This window comes from Scyliorhinus torazame, chromosome 15 (assembly GCF_047496885.1).
Source record: "Scyliorhinus torazame isolate Kashiwa2021f chromosome 15, sScyTor2.1, whole genome shotgun sequence".
In the NCBI taxonomy this organism is placed as follows: domain Eukaryota; kingdom Metazoa; phylum Chordata; class Chondrichthyes; order Carcharhiniformes; family Scyliorhinidae; genus Scyliorhinus; species Scyliorhinus torazame.
Window position 1 is genome coordinate 50,961,703 of NC_092721.1, and position 13,954 is coordinate 50,975,656.

General features: G+C 49.5%; 1 protein-coding gene across 2 annotated transcripts in view; it reads left to right on the plus strand.

Annotated features, from left to right (window-relative positions):
* gpr180 (G protein-coupled receptor 180) overlaps positions 1-13,954 on the plus strand; it is a 291,090-nt gene that overhangs the window by 138,279 nt on the left and 138,857 nt on the right. For both annotated transcript variants that reach the window (XR_011935125.1, XM_072476231.1), the window contains exon 3: positions 13,345-13,563. Coding sequence is in view for 1 of the 2 variants with exons in the window: in XM_072476231.1 (XP_072332332.1) it covers positions 13,345-13,563 (219 nt within the window). In the remaining variant the exon portion in view is untranslated. The remainder of the gene's footprint in view (positions 1-13,344; positions 13,564-13,954) is intronic.

The window sequence follows — 13,954 nt, forward strand, 5'->3', positions numbered from 1 at the left end:
TTGGCCCCGCCCCCAATGGCCGGTGCCCCCAGCTCCTCATCCTCCCTCCCCCACGACATGGGGAAGAGAGAAAAGTTACAGCGTCGCAGGATTAACAACTTGGGAAATCATCTTTTCCCCCTCTTCACCCCACATATTCACCCCACCACTTTGTCCCAAAGGTTCTTTTTCTAGCCCGCTTATTCCAGTTTCTCCTCGACAATAAATGTCCACGCCTCTTCTGCCGTTTCAAAGTAGTGGTGTTTCCCTTGATGTGTGACCCACAGTCTTGCCGGCTGCAGCATTCCAAATTTAACCTTCCTTTTGTGCAGCACCGCCTTGGCCCGCTTAAAGCTTGCCCTCCTTCTCGCCACCTCCGCACTCCAATCTTGATATACGCGGATCACCGCGTTCTCCCACCTACTGCTCCGAGTTTTCTTTGCCCATCTGAGGACCATCTCTCTGTCCTTAAAACGGAGGAATCTCACCACTATGGCTCGAGGAATTTCTCCAGCCCTCGGTCTTCGCGCCATAACTCGATAGGCTCCCTCCACCTCCAACGGGCCCGTCGGGGCCTCCGATCCCATTAACGAGTGCAGCATCGTGCTCACATATGCCCCGACGTCCGCCCCTTCTGCACCTTCGGGAAGACCAAGAATCCTTAAATTCTTCCTCCTCGCATTATTCTCCAGCACCTCCAGCCTTTCCACACACCTTTTGTGTTGTGCCTCGTGCATCTCTGTCTTCACCACCAGGCCCTGTATGTCGTCCTCATTCTCAGAAGCCTTTGCCTTCACGACCCGAAGCTCCTGCTCCTGGGTCTTTTGCTCCTCCTTTAGCCCTTCAATCGCCTGTAATATCGGGGCCAACAGCTCCTTCTTCATCTCCTTTTTAAGTTCTTCCATGCAACGCCGCAGGAACTCTTGTTGGTCAGGGCCCCATATTAAACTGCCTCCTTCCGACGCCATCTTGCTTTGTGCCTACCTTCCTGGCCGCTGCTCTAGAGGATCCACCGCAATCCGGCCACTTTCCTCTCTTTCCATCCGTGTCCAGGGGGGATTCCCTTCTGGTTTACCGCACAGTGTTTTTAGCCGTTAAAATTGCCGTTGGGGCCCCTATTAAGAGCCCAAAAGTCCTTTCCACCGGGAGCTGCCGAAACGTGCGACTTAGCTGGTCATCGCCGCACCCGGAAGTCAGGTGGTCATATCCTTAACCGTGAGAATGAACTGATGCCCTGGCTTCATTTTAGGCAACGGCCCTATGCAATCTACCAACACCCGACTGGTTCTTCAAACGCTGGTATGGGGATTAATCACATGTTGTGGTTTACCTATTACTTGTCAGGCATGACAGGTTTTACAGAATTGCACTACATCCTTATCCAGCCCTGGTAAGGAGAAAATGCCAGTTGACTGATACCCGAGTTTTCCGAATTTCCAAATGTCATACATTCTGCCCCCGGTATCACGCGCTATCCACAGTACTGCGGTATCAACAATATGGAAACCTCACTTTTGGGTGAAGTTTCCCGAACATTTCAATGGCGCTGCAGATTCCCTATCCTAAGAAATCGCAAAATGCGATGTCCAAGAGATACAAGGGATGGAGGTTAACAGTTTGGGGCATCACCCCGAGCTGAATGCCGCTGAGACGTGCAATGTCCCCGGACTCAGCTGTAGGTGATCCCGGCCCATGTGCTACGTGTGCCCTACGTGGGTCTAAGCGTCCTCACAGGCACCAATTCTCCCAGTTCTCCAAGTGCCCCATCGAGCTAGGAATCAGCCCCGGGGCCGAGCCTTGCATCTGGATGCCCCAGAAAAGGCAGACGATGAGGCTGAAAAGCAGCTGAACTGTTTGGCAGAGCCCCTTGTAGTCCCCTATTCGTGTTCTGATAATGGTCATGTGCTCCAAATGGAGCTGGATATGGGAGTGGCTGTTTGTGTTGTGACGCTGGACACTTCTGATCTAATCAAGCAAGGAGTGCATACTTTGTCTCTGGCCGGCACAGCCGCTCTTTTGGCCGCTTGTACAGGAGGACGATTAAATATCGTAGGGTCCACCCTTGTTATGGGTGCCAGTCCATGCGCATTCCTCGCATTGCTGTGCATGAAAATGGCCCGGGCCTGTTGGACCATGATTAGCTACACCAGCTGCAGTTGGATTGGTAGCATATCCTCAAGTGGGCTCTGGTGTTTTGTGTACGGTACTGAGCAAATTCCGGGATGTTTTCCAGCCGATTTGGGTACCATTTATAGGGCCATGGCCAAAATCCAGGTCGACCTGGAAGCCCAGCCCCGGTACTTTTGTACCCGCTCGTTCCCAAGGCTATAATGGAGAAGATTTAGACCAAACCTCAACGTTTCGAAAGTGTGCCCATTATTCTGCCACTGCGCTTCCCTGATTGGGTGGCGCCAGTGATCCCATAATGAAGCCGGATAATCAGTCAGTCTCTGCAGAGACTGTAAGTTGACTGTGAATACGGCTTTGAGGTTAGACCGTTACCCTTTACCTCGCATCGAGTATTTATTTATTTTAAAAAATCTTTTTATTGGCATTTTCAACATTTATGTACATTGATGTTTGTTTTTATTTATTGTACAGTGTAAAAAAAGGTTTTTGCCTTTCTTAACTTTATTTACAAATTGTTGCCGTCTAGTTTGGTGTGTCCTCCTCGCCTCCCCCTCCCCACTGGCTCCCCCCTTTTCCCCAACCCTTTCCCGTCTCCCCCGTCCACCCCCCTTGCTGTCCTCCCTGGTCAATCCGGGGGGGGGGTGCTTCCCCTTCTCCTTCCCAACCCTACCCTTTACCACCCCACTCTCCTTTCTCCCTTCGTTGGCTTCAGCCGTGTTCTTTTTGTGAATGGGGGGGCTCCCCAGTGTTTTTCATCTTCGTCCGTCTCAGACTCTCTGCCTTCTTTTCCCCCGCTCCCCATGGGTTTTGCACCCTGGCGTTCCTCCTTGTCTTTTGTATATTCCCATTTCCCTTTCTAATCCTTCCAGTTCCTCCTCTGTTGGCTGTTGTTGGCCTCAAACAGGTTTTGGAACAGACCGACAAATTGCCCCCATGCAGTAAGGAAGCCTTCCTCTGACCTTCGGATGGCGTATTTGATCTTCTCCAGGTGGAGAAATTCTGAAAGGTCAGCTAGCCAATCTGCAGGTGTGGGTGGTGCTGCTGATCGCCACCCGAGCAGGATTCTCCGACATGGAGTTTGGGTAGCTCTGGCTGCTCTGATACCCTGAAAACTGCCACAATTAGGTATGGCTTCACCCTCGCCCCCATCCACCTTGGACATTGCCTCGGAGAAGGCTGTCTAAGAACCCAGCAAGTTTGGGACAAACCCAGAACATGTGGGTATGGTTGGCCGGTACACCGTTCACTTTTGTCCTCCACCTCCGGGAAGAACCTGCTCATTCAGGTTCTGGTCAGCTGTGCTGTGTGAACCACTTTGAACTGCATGAGGCTGAGTCTTGCGCAGGAGGAGGTGGAGTTGGCCCTGCTCAGTGCTGCAAAGAGGATTTATATTGGTGGGTGGCTGTAGATTCACAAAATTGGACATGAACAATGCTTATCTACAGCTGGAGCTCAATAAAGCCTCACAGAATTCCGTCACCATTAATATGCAAAAGAGACTCTGAGTATACAAGTCTCCTCGGTCTTCCAGTGTGTCCTGTAGAACATCCTGCATGGATTGCCCCAAGTTGAGGTTTACATAAGTGACATGCTAGTCACAGAACAAGATCATTTGCAGAACCTCGAGCCAGTTTTGAAACGGATTTCTGAATGTGGGGTCCGCCTGCACTGTGGGAAGTGCGTGTGCCATGCGAAAGAAGTGGTCTATTTGGGATATCGGGTGGACCAAGATGGCCTGCACCTGGCTGCCGAGAAGGTACACGCAATCAAAATGGCCCCCCGCTCCTCGAGTCACCACGGAACTTCACTTTTTCCTTGGATTAGTGAATTATTATTATGCAAACTTCCTGTGCCTGCCCTGTTAATTTACTTTGCATGGGTAATGTCCATTTTTCTTTCGGCCACTCCATTTGGATTGCTATTTTCTCAAATATCATTTAAAAAAAAAAAAATGGCTCCTCTTCCTTTTCTTCAAATTTTAGTTGTGCTTGCATACATTTAAGCCACTGGGTTCTATTCTATGGTTAAGTTCCCTCTAGCTCCTAGCAGCTTCCTTTTTGCTGTCTCACCAATTCCCTTTTTGCTCTTTCTAATTGTTCCATTTATAACTGGTTCTTGGTTAATTCCACTGATATTTCCCTCTACACAGGCTGAGTTTCTGGAATCTCAATCACAGAATTTACAGTGCAGGAGGAGGCCATTCGGCCCATCGAGTCTGCCCTAACCGATCCTTGGAAAGTGCATCCCACTTAAGCACCCTCCTCCACCCCATCCCCGTAATCCCACCTAAACATTTGGACATTAAGGAGCAATTTAGCATGGCCGATCCACCTAACCTGCACATCTTTGGACTGTGGAAGGAAACCGGAGCACCCGGAGGAAACCCACGCACACACGGGGAGAAAGTGCAAACTCCAGATAGACAGTCACCCAAGGCTGCAATTGAACCCGGGTCCCTGGAGCTGTGAGGCAGCAGTGCTTACCACTGTGCACCGTGGCACCCAAATTTTAATGCTGAGCGATCAGTTCAATTATCTCTTTCTTCCTAGCTTTAGCTAGCACCTCTGTGTTTAATTTGCTTGTCTTTTCGAAGCCCTTGTAAATACACCAAAGGAAGGTCCCCCATCTGAAGAAAAGCCTTGGCAGTTTCCAGAGCCATCCTGTTAAAAGCCCGATGCCTCTTTAATTTATACTGACCCCAAAAGTCACTATCTACCGTTCCAAAGATCATGGAACCAAGCCCCTAAATTATGTTACACCACCCTGGGCTAGTGCGTGGTCCAATCCAGTGCCACTTGACCCGGAGTAGGAACCCAATTGAAATTAACCTAATTTCTGAAAATCCGAATTCTTTGGCTGTCCATTAACTACAGTCACCAACTTTCTAAATTTAAACACAATTAATTTTTATTCTTAACAATAACTATAAATAAATAGGTAGCTGGTCAACTATTATCTAATTCCTATCTCACCCCGCCCCTACACACATACAAGACAGACAAACACCGAGAAAGAGGGATGTAAAAAAAGAATAATACAAAAAGTAAACGAATAAAAGTCTCTGTTTCAGGTGGACATCTTCCAGTTAGATTCTCAGTCAAGGCCTCTAGTTGGCTGTTCTTGTTTTCAATCTGTAATGGTTTTCACTGTAGATTCATCAGGACCTCCAGACTTCTCAGCAGATTCAGAAACACCAGGCAGGAATCCTTTTTTGGAGAAAGAGAAATAGAGCTTCTTTTCTCAGCATCCAGGACCTCTTTCCATGCCCTCTGAAAACTCCCACCTGGCTGAACCCAATCACTGTCTATTGCCGGGCAGAATACAGTCCTTGGCAAGTGCATTGGCTACCAGCCAACCAATCGAACCGAGTCCCTCTGATCTCTTAGGTGCCAGAAAGCCTGAGTTCTTCTGTTCAAAATCTAAACCTTTAGAGCACAGTGTATTATTTTGCAACTTTCAGTTCCTCACTCCTACTACTCGACTTAAAGATATATGTCCATTAAATATCCATTGATCAAAAATGATAACGACAAGGTGAAAGAAATGGGAAATAAGGGAATCAACAGGAAGAGTCCTTAGACCGGGATTTGTCAGCCCGCAGACTCAACAAATTGCTCAATACCACTTCCCTGGTGATTATTATTCCCCGTGTTCCTCCTTCCCTTCCACTATATGTTCCTCCTTCCACTGAGTTCCTCCTTCCCTTACCTTTCACTGCGCCAGGGTCCCAGGTTCGATTCCCTGCTAGGTCACTGTCTGTGCGGAGTCTGCACGTTCTCCCCGTGTCTGCGTGGGTTTCCTCCGGGTGCGCCAGTTTCCTCCCACAGTCCAAAGACGTGCAGGTTGGGTGGATTGGCTATGATAAATTGCCCTTAGTGACCAAAAAAGGTTGGAAGGGGTTATTGGCTTACAGGGATAGGGTGGAAGTGAGGGTTTAAGTGGGTCGGTGCAGACACGATGGGCCGAATGGCCTCCTTCTGCACTGTATGTTCTATATAGTCTGTAGGCTTCTGCCATTCTAATGTTACAGCATTTAACTTTACAACATGCAGGAAATTATTTTATTAAGGCATTTATAACTTTATAATAATAACAGTAAACAGTACAAATATAAACATAGTGCAAAGACCGCCTCCCTCCCTCACCAGTCCTACCTCCTCTAAACAAAAATATATTCCCCCGCCCCCCCTCTCTCTGCTGACAGTTTGTTTTCTCCAAAGAAGTCGACAAACGGCTGCCACCTCCGTATGAACCCGAGCATAGGGTTCTTAGGGCAAACTTTATTTTCTCCAGTCCAGGTTTTGGCAAGGGTATCATGACCAGTACATGCTTGGAGGGCTGAAGGGCTTGTTCCTGTGCTGTATTGTTCTTTGTATGCCTCCGACGCAGGTGAACATTGCCGAGGCACTCCAGAGTATGGCCCAGTCACAGAGGAGCATCATTGGGGGCGTCGACACCATAGTGCTGACAATGGGGAGCCGCAGGGCTAGCAGAGCCAGATGGTGAAGGGGCCTCTGGAGCCCACTCCAGCTGCCTCTCCATCCCATGGTGGCCCCATCGTCTGAGAGTAGGGAGTGCCAGAGGTCGATCCAGGCTCTTCCAACTGGGAGACGTTGGTGACCTCCAGCTCTACGATTCCCCCTGCTCCTCCCAACGGCGCATTACGGGGTCAGTGGGTGGAACAGGGTGGCACAGCTAGGCAAAAACCACCGATAAGGCAGCTGGGGCCTTCTGACACCAGACCCTCTAGAGGATGTCTGCCCCTGGGCATCAAAGGCCACAGGGCGCGTGAAGCAGCAGTCTGCCTCCACCTCCAATGTGTGTCCTGGAGACATATCTAGTCGTGACGGCAGAGCATAAGGACCACGAAGATTTAGGATCACTAAGTGGGCACTGGGGGGGGGGGGGGTGCCCCCATCGTTAACTAGAGACAATTAGGGATTTTGTTTGTTCACCATTAAAATATGTTATACATGACACCTGTGAAGCCATGTGATTCCGCATTGCGGGCCGACCTGCACCACTGACCACCCCCCCCCCCCCCCCCCCCCCCCCCCCCCAGGCACAGTCATCTATCCGGGATCCCTGAAGCATACCATGTGCAGGTGATGGGTGTGAACGCTCCCATCAGCAGAAAGGCAGGAGTCAGACTATGGCATAGATTGAGCAGCACCAGAGTTAATCTCACAGTGGGTTATCATCACCCTCGTGCCTTATATAGTGAACCACTGACAGTGCCAACACAGCCCCAGCACCCTGGAGTGATGCTACATAAACTCTGGGAGGGGGGATTGGGTGGGACATGGGTGTGGGGATGAATAGGAGTATGGGGGGGTGGAAGGAGATGGGTGGGAAGGGCCAGTGTGCCATCCAACAAGCCGGTTGTCTTGGCGGAGCACACCCTGCACAAGCAGCCCCCCGGCCATAGCAGGGGCCTGGACACCAGACCACTATTTGCCCTGGGCTCAGGTTCCCTGCCCGATCCACGCACTCGCCCTCTGGCCGCTGGTTTAGCACCGTGGGCTAAATAGCTGGCTTTTAAAGCACACCAAGGCATGCCAGCAGCGCGGGTTCAATTCCCATACCATCCTCCCCGAACAGGCGCCAGAATGTGGTGACTAGGGGCTTTTCACAGTAACTTCATTTGAAGCCTGCTTGTGACGATAGCAATTTCTTTCTTTCTTTCTCATAAACACCCATTTCTTAAAGATACACGCACTACAGCTATTCGATAAAAACATCCATTTCTTAAAGGTGCTCTCACATAGCAAATAGCCTTCAGCTGTGCAGCCAGAGGCTGCTCACGGTCAATGAGAGTTAAAGTGATCTTCACTATATTACCATGGACAGGGCCTGGCCGTGTTCAGTGGGGCGGATGAGCAGTGGCTGAAGTTACCCCTGTTATGGGTATGCACAATCCGGGGGATGGCCTGTGTGACCCACAGACGCTGAGCCCCTCACCACCCCCAACCCACGGGCGACCCCCCCACCAATGGTGCCCAGGGCGCCGACCGTTCCATCCCCCGCCCGCACTTTGGGAAATCAGACCATAAGACGGTGCTCCTTCTCCCAGCAGACAAGCAGAAACTCAAGTGGGAGAATCCAGCTAAGAAGGTCATGCAGTGCTGGTCCGAGAAAACCGGACTGCTTACGTGACTGCTTAGAGACAGTGGACTGGTCCATATTTAAGAACTCAGCGACCAACTTAAATGAGTATGCCACCACCGTCACAGACTTCATCAGCAAATGTGTGGACGACTGCGTGCCAAAGAATTCAGTACGTACGTTCCCCAACTGGAAATCGTAGCTCAATCGCAAGATTGAACCCCTACTGAAGGACAGGTCTGAGGCGTTCAAGTCAGACGACCCTGACCTATGCAAGAAATCCAGGTACGACCTCCGCAAAGCCATCCGAGATGCCAAGAGAGAATATCAAACCAAGCTAGAGTCACAGACAGACTCTCGGCAGTTGTTGCAAGGATTGAACAACATAACGGGCTACAAAGCGAAGCCGAGCAGTATCTCCGGCAGCAGCGCACCCCTTCCCGATGAACTCAATGCATTCTTTGCTCGGTTCGAGCAGGAAACCAACAATCCGCTGTCAAGTGCCCCAGCAGCCCATAACTCACCCATACCCACCATCACAGCTTCCGAAATCAGATCGGCCTTCCTGAAAGTGTATCCTCGGAAGGCCACGGGCCCAAACGGGATCCCTGGTCGTGCACTCAGAGCCTGCGTAGACCAGCTGGCAGAGGTGTTCACGAACATCTATAACCTGTCCCTACTCCACTCTGAGATTCCCACCTGCTTCAAGAAGACCACCATCATACCGGTGCCAAAGAAGAACCAGGCAACGTGCCTCAATGTCTACCGTCCGGTGGCCCTGACTTCAGTCGTAGTGAAGTGCTTCGAGAAATTGGTCATGAAACGCATTACCTCCATACTCCCAGAACGCCTTGATCCACTGCAATTCACATACCGCCGCAACCGGTCCACAGCAGACGCCATTTCCCTGGCCCTCCACTCATCCCTAGAGCATCTCGACAACAAGGACTCCTACATCAGACTCCTATTTATTGACCATCGCTCCGCCTTCAACACCATAATCCCAGCCAAGCTCCTATCAAAGCTCCAAAACCTAGGACTTGGCTCCCCACTCTGCAACTGGATCCTCGACTTTCTGACCCACAGACCACAATCAGTAAGAATGAACAACACCACCTCCACAATAGTCCTCAATACCGGGGCCCCGCAAGGCTGCATACTTAGCCCCCTATTCTACTCCCTGTATACACACGACTGCGTGGCAAAATTTGGTTCCAACTCCATCTACACGTTTGCTGAAGATACGACCATAGTGGGCCAGATCTCGAATAACGACGAGTCAGAATACAGGAGGGAGATAGAGAACCGAGCGGAGTGGTGCAGCGACAACAATCTCTCCCTCAATGCCAGCAAAACTAAAGAGCTGGTCATTGACTTCAGGAAGCAAAGTACTGTACACACCCTTGTCAGCATCAATGGGGCCGAGGTGGAGATGTTTAGGAGTTTCAAATTCCTAGGGGTGCACATCTCCAAAAATATATCCTGTTCCACCCACGTCGACGCTACCACCAAGAAAGCACAACACGTCTATATTTCCTCAGGAAACTAAGGAAATTCGGCATGTCTACATTAACTCTTACTAACTTTTACAGATGTACCATAGAAAGCATCCTAACTGGCTGCATCACAGCCTGGTATGGCAACTGCTCGGCCCAGGACCGCAAGAAACTTCAGAGAGGCGTGAACACAGTTTATCACACAAACCTGCCTCCCATCCATCTACACCTCCCGCTGCCCGGGGAAAGCGGGCAGCATAATCAAAGACCCCTTCCACCCGTCTTACTCACTCTCTCTTCCAACTAATTTCATCGGGCAGGAGATACAGAAGTCTGAGAACTCGCACGAACAGACTCAAAAACAGCTTCTTCCCCACTGTTACCAGAATCCTAAATGACCCTCTTATGGACTGACCTCATTAACACTACACCCTGTATGCTTCATCTGATGCCGGTGCTTATGTAGTTACATTGTATACCTTGTGTTGCCCTATTATGTATTTTCTTTTATTCCCCTTTCTTTCCATGTACTTAATGATCTGTTGAGCTGCTCTCAGAAAAATACTTTTCACTGTACCTCGGTACACGTGACAATAAACTAATCCACCCAGGCCACGCCGCCGAACGCCCCACGCTGAGCACTGGGGCAGCAGTTCCAGAGCCTCGGGCTACATGCCCAATTTTGAAAATGGCTACTCACCTCCTCCGATCCCTCAGCAGCCGTTTCGCCAGCTTCCCGTTTTTAAATATGTGTTAAAGGGCGCCCATGAGCCAACTAGATCTTGGGAGGCCATTAGATAGGCCGTCATTCCCGTTAATGATATGAAGATTTCCTTCAACTGGTGTTAATACGAACCTCGCAACGTCTAGGCATGATCTAGAACCCGCCTACTGGAGCGAGCCGGTTAGGTCGGAAACCGATCGGCGCCCGGTCCGGATCTCAATTTCGGCCTCTCCCGTGACCTAACTGGCTCACGTGGATCCGAGACAGGTGCAACGTGGCCGTTAGATCGTGCCCATTGTTGACATAAGAAAGCATCTCACAGCACTTCTCAGGTTAATTAGAAAACAAAATATCACACTTGAGCCGCATAGTTGAGCAGTTGACCAAAAGCTTAGTAAAAACGTTAGGTTTTAAGCAGTGTCATAAAGGAGGAAAGTGAGCTAAAGAGGTGAAGAGGTTTAGGGAAAGAATTCCAGAGAATTCCTAGGGAGCTGAAGAGGGAACAATTAAAATCAGGGATGCTCAAGAGGCCAGATTTAAAGGAGCGAAGGCATCTCGGGTGGTTGTGGGACTGAAGGAAATTACAGTGATGGGGAACGGTGAGGCTATAAAGGAACTTACACGTTTAAAAAAAAATCAAGCCTTTGTTTAACTGCAGATCAGTGAGTGAGCACAAGTGTGATGGCTGAATCGGACTTTGCGCAAGTTCAGAAATGGGCAGCAAGGTTTTGGATGACCTCATGTTTTCAGATGGTAGAATGTAGGAAACCAACCAGTGGGATAATCAAGTTTTGAAGTAACAAAGATATGGTTATGGTGGCATAGTGGTTAGCACTGCTGCCTCACAGCACCAGGGACCCGGGTTCAATATCCGGCTTGGGTCACTATCTGTGTGGAGTCTGCACATTCTCCCCCTGTATGCGCGAGTTTCCTCCAGGTGCTCCAGTTTCCCCCACAGTCCAAAGATGTGCAGGTTAATTGGATTGGCCCTGCTAAGTTGCCCCTTGGTGTCCAGAAGGTTAGGTGGGGTTACGGGGATAGGGTGGAGACATGGGCTTAAGTAGGGTGCTCTTTCCAAGGGCCGGTGCAGACTTGATGGGCAAATGGCCTCTTTCATAGATCATAGAATTTACGGTGCAGAAGGAGGCCATTCGGCCCATCGAGTCAGCACCGGCTCTTGGAAAGAGCACCCTACCCAAGGTCAACACCTCCACCCTATCTCCATAACCCAGTAACTCCACCCAACACTAAGGGCAATTTTGGACACGAAGGGCAATTTATCATGGCCAATCCACCTAACCTGCACATCTTTGGACTGTGGGAGGAAACCTGAGCACCCGGAGGAAACCCACGCACACACGGGGAGGATATGCAGACTCCGCACAGACAGTGATCCAAGCCGGAATCGAACCTGGGACCCCTGGAGCTGTGAAGCAATTGTGCTATCCACAATGCTACCGTGCTGCCCTGTACCGTTTCTGCACTGTAAATTCTATGAATTTCAGCAGCAGATAAGCTGATGCAGAGACAGCGTCAGATGATGTTCTGCAGATGGAAACAGATTATTTTAGTGATGATATATGGTTGAAAGTTCATCTCGAGGTCAAATATGACGCCAAGGTTGTGGACACTCTGGGCTAGATTCTCCCTTTCAACAGCCACGTGCCGGCTCAAATGGAAAATTTGCGGGAACTTTGCAATGGAAGAATTGGTGGCAAACCCTCACCGACTCTGGGACCAGTGAGGAGCTAGCAGCGGCACCAGGTGACACTCTCGTCTCCCGTGCCGAAAACGGCCGGAGAATAGCCCGGTCCCTGGCCGCGCATGCACATAGCTGACGACCTGCAGCACTCGCGCCATCCAACATGGCGCCAGCTGTGTGCGGACCCGATCCGCCATCCGCGACCGCACAGGCCACCCCCTGGCCACTGCTTGGCCACTCCCCTCCAGCCCTCGTGGAAGCCCACCTGCAGCACAGATCCCGGGCGAGTGTGGTGGCGCCGGACACAGTCTGCAGCCGCCACGCCGGTTTCCCAACCGCTGAGACCACACGTGTCCCACGCCGTCGGGAACTCGACCCATCGGGGGAGGGCCTGCCAATAAAGTGCCAACGCCGTTGCAATGGCACGCGTCGTAATGATGGTTTTCAGAGGAGGCAGAGCATGGCTGACTGGCGTCAAACTGCCGCCATCTCCAATTTGGGCGTTTGGGCTTTGGCCCATTTTCCGCCCGATCGCCGATTACGATATCAGCGTCGGGCAATGGAGAATCCAGCCCTCTGTTTCAGTCTCAAAACAGTTTCCAGTGAGAGTGACGGAGCCAGTGGCGAGGGAGCAGTGTTTGGAGGGATCAAAGACAGTGGCTTCTTCCTTTTGGCTTGGTGGCTGTTTATTTCCGATTGGAGCTCTGTGAAATCCATTGGGACATTTTCTACATTAAAAATGCTATATAAATGCAAGTTGTATATATCATAATAAAGAAACCATCATGAATCAGATTCTTGTGGCATAGGAATTTTTGTTTTAGAATAATAAAGAATTAGGGTAACACAATGTACTTAAAAGTGGGTTTACATGTGTAATTCACGATATATTGGCTAAACCCTATCCACAGATAAATAAGAAAAGTCAGGTGGCACCAAGTCTTATTACACAAGGAGGAGTTCAACATCTGACGATAGTCACTGCTGGACTGTGCTTGAAACCTTCTAGCCGCCAATTTTAGAATAATGTGAAGCAGAAGGAAATGGAAGAAAATACAAATTACTCATTGGTTTAAAATGCTATAATTATTTGGTATAGTATACACTTTTGCTGAGCAAAAACTAATAATGAATTCCACAATAATATTTAAATTTTACGGTATTCTTCCAAAAGAAAAAATGCTGAATTTTTGTTACTTGTGTTTCAGTTTCATTAGATGATGTGGAAAACAATCAAACTATTTCCCAATTTCTGCACCCTCAAGCTTGGTACATTGTGTATGCAGATAGGTTCACCTGTCCAGAAGAAGACGAAAATGAAAGAGGTACTGATGGCATTGCTGCAAAGACTATCAAGTTTAAACTTTTGTTACTGAACCCAGATGCAGCCAACAATCCACTGGATCACTTCAGTGCGGAGGAGTCTGGTAAGTAGTTGTGCTTTCCTACTTTTGAACTATATTCTCTGCTGTGCTAAGAATCTCAGGCGTCTGCCAACACTTCTGAAATTGAATGTGGATGAGAGCATTCAGAGAGACATTTCACCCAAATTTAATTTTTTGCCCTGTGAAAGCAAAAAAGAATGTTTGAGATCGAAGTATCTGTTCTGGGAGAATGATGGTCTTGCACAACTAACATGGCACTTCTGTTTCAATAAAAGAGACCAATAGATCTTTGGTGATGTTGCTTACCACCAGTTTGAAACATGGAGGGATGTCTTCTGTTGATGTCACCTGTACAAAGCTGATCCCAATTAAATTCTAGCACTTGTCTCCATGGCTTTGTTTAATCATGCAGAGATTAAAAGCACTCTGGGAC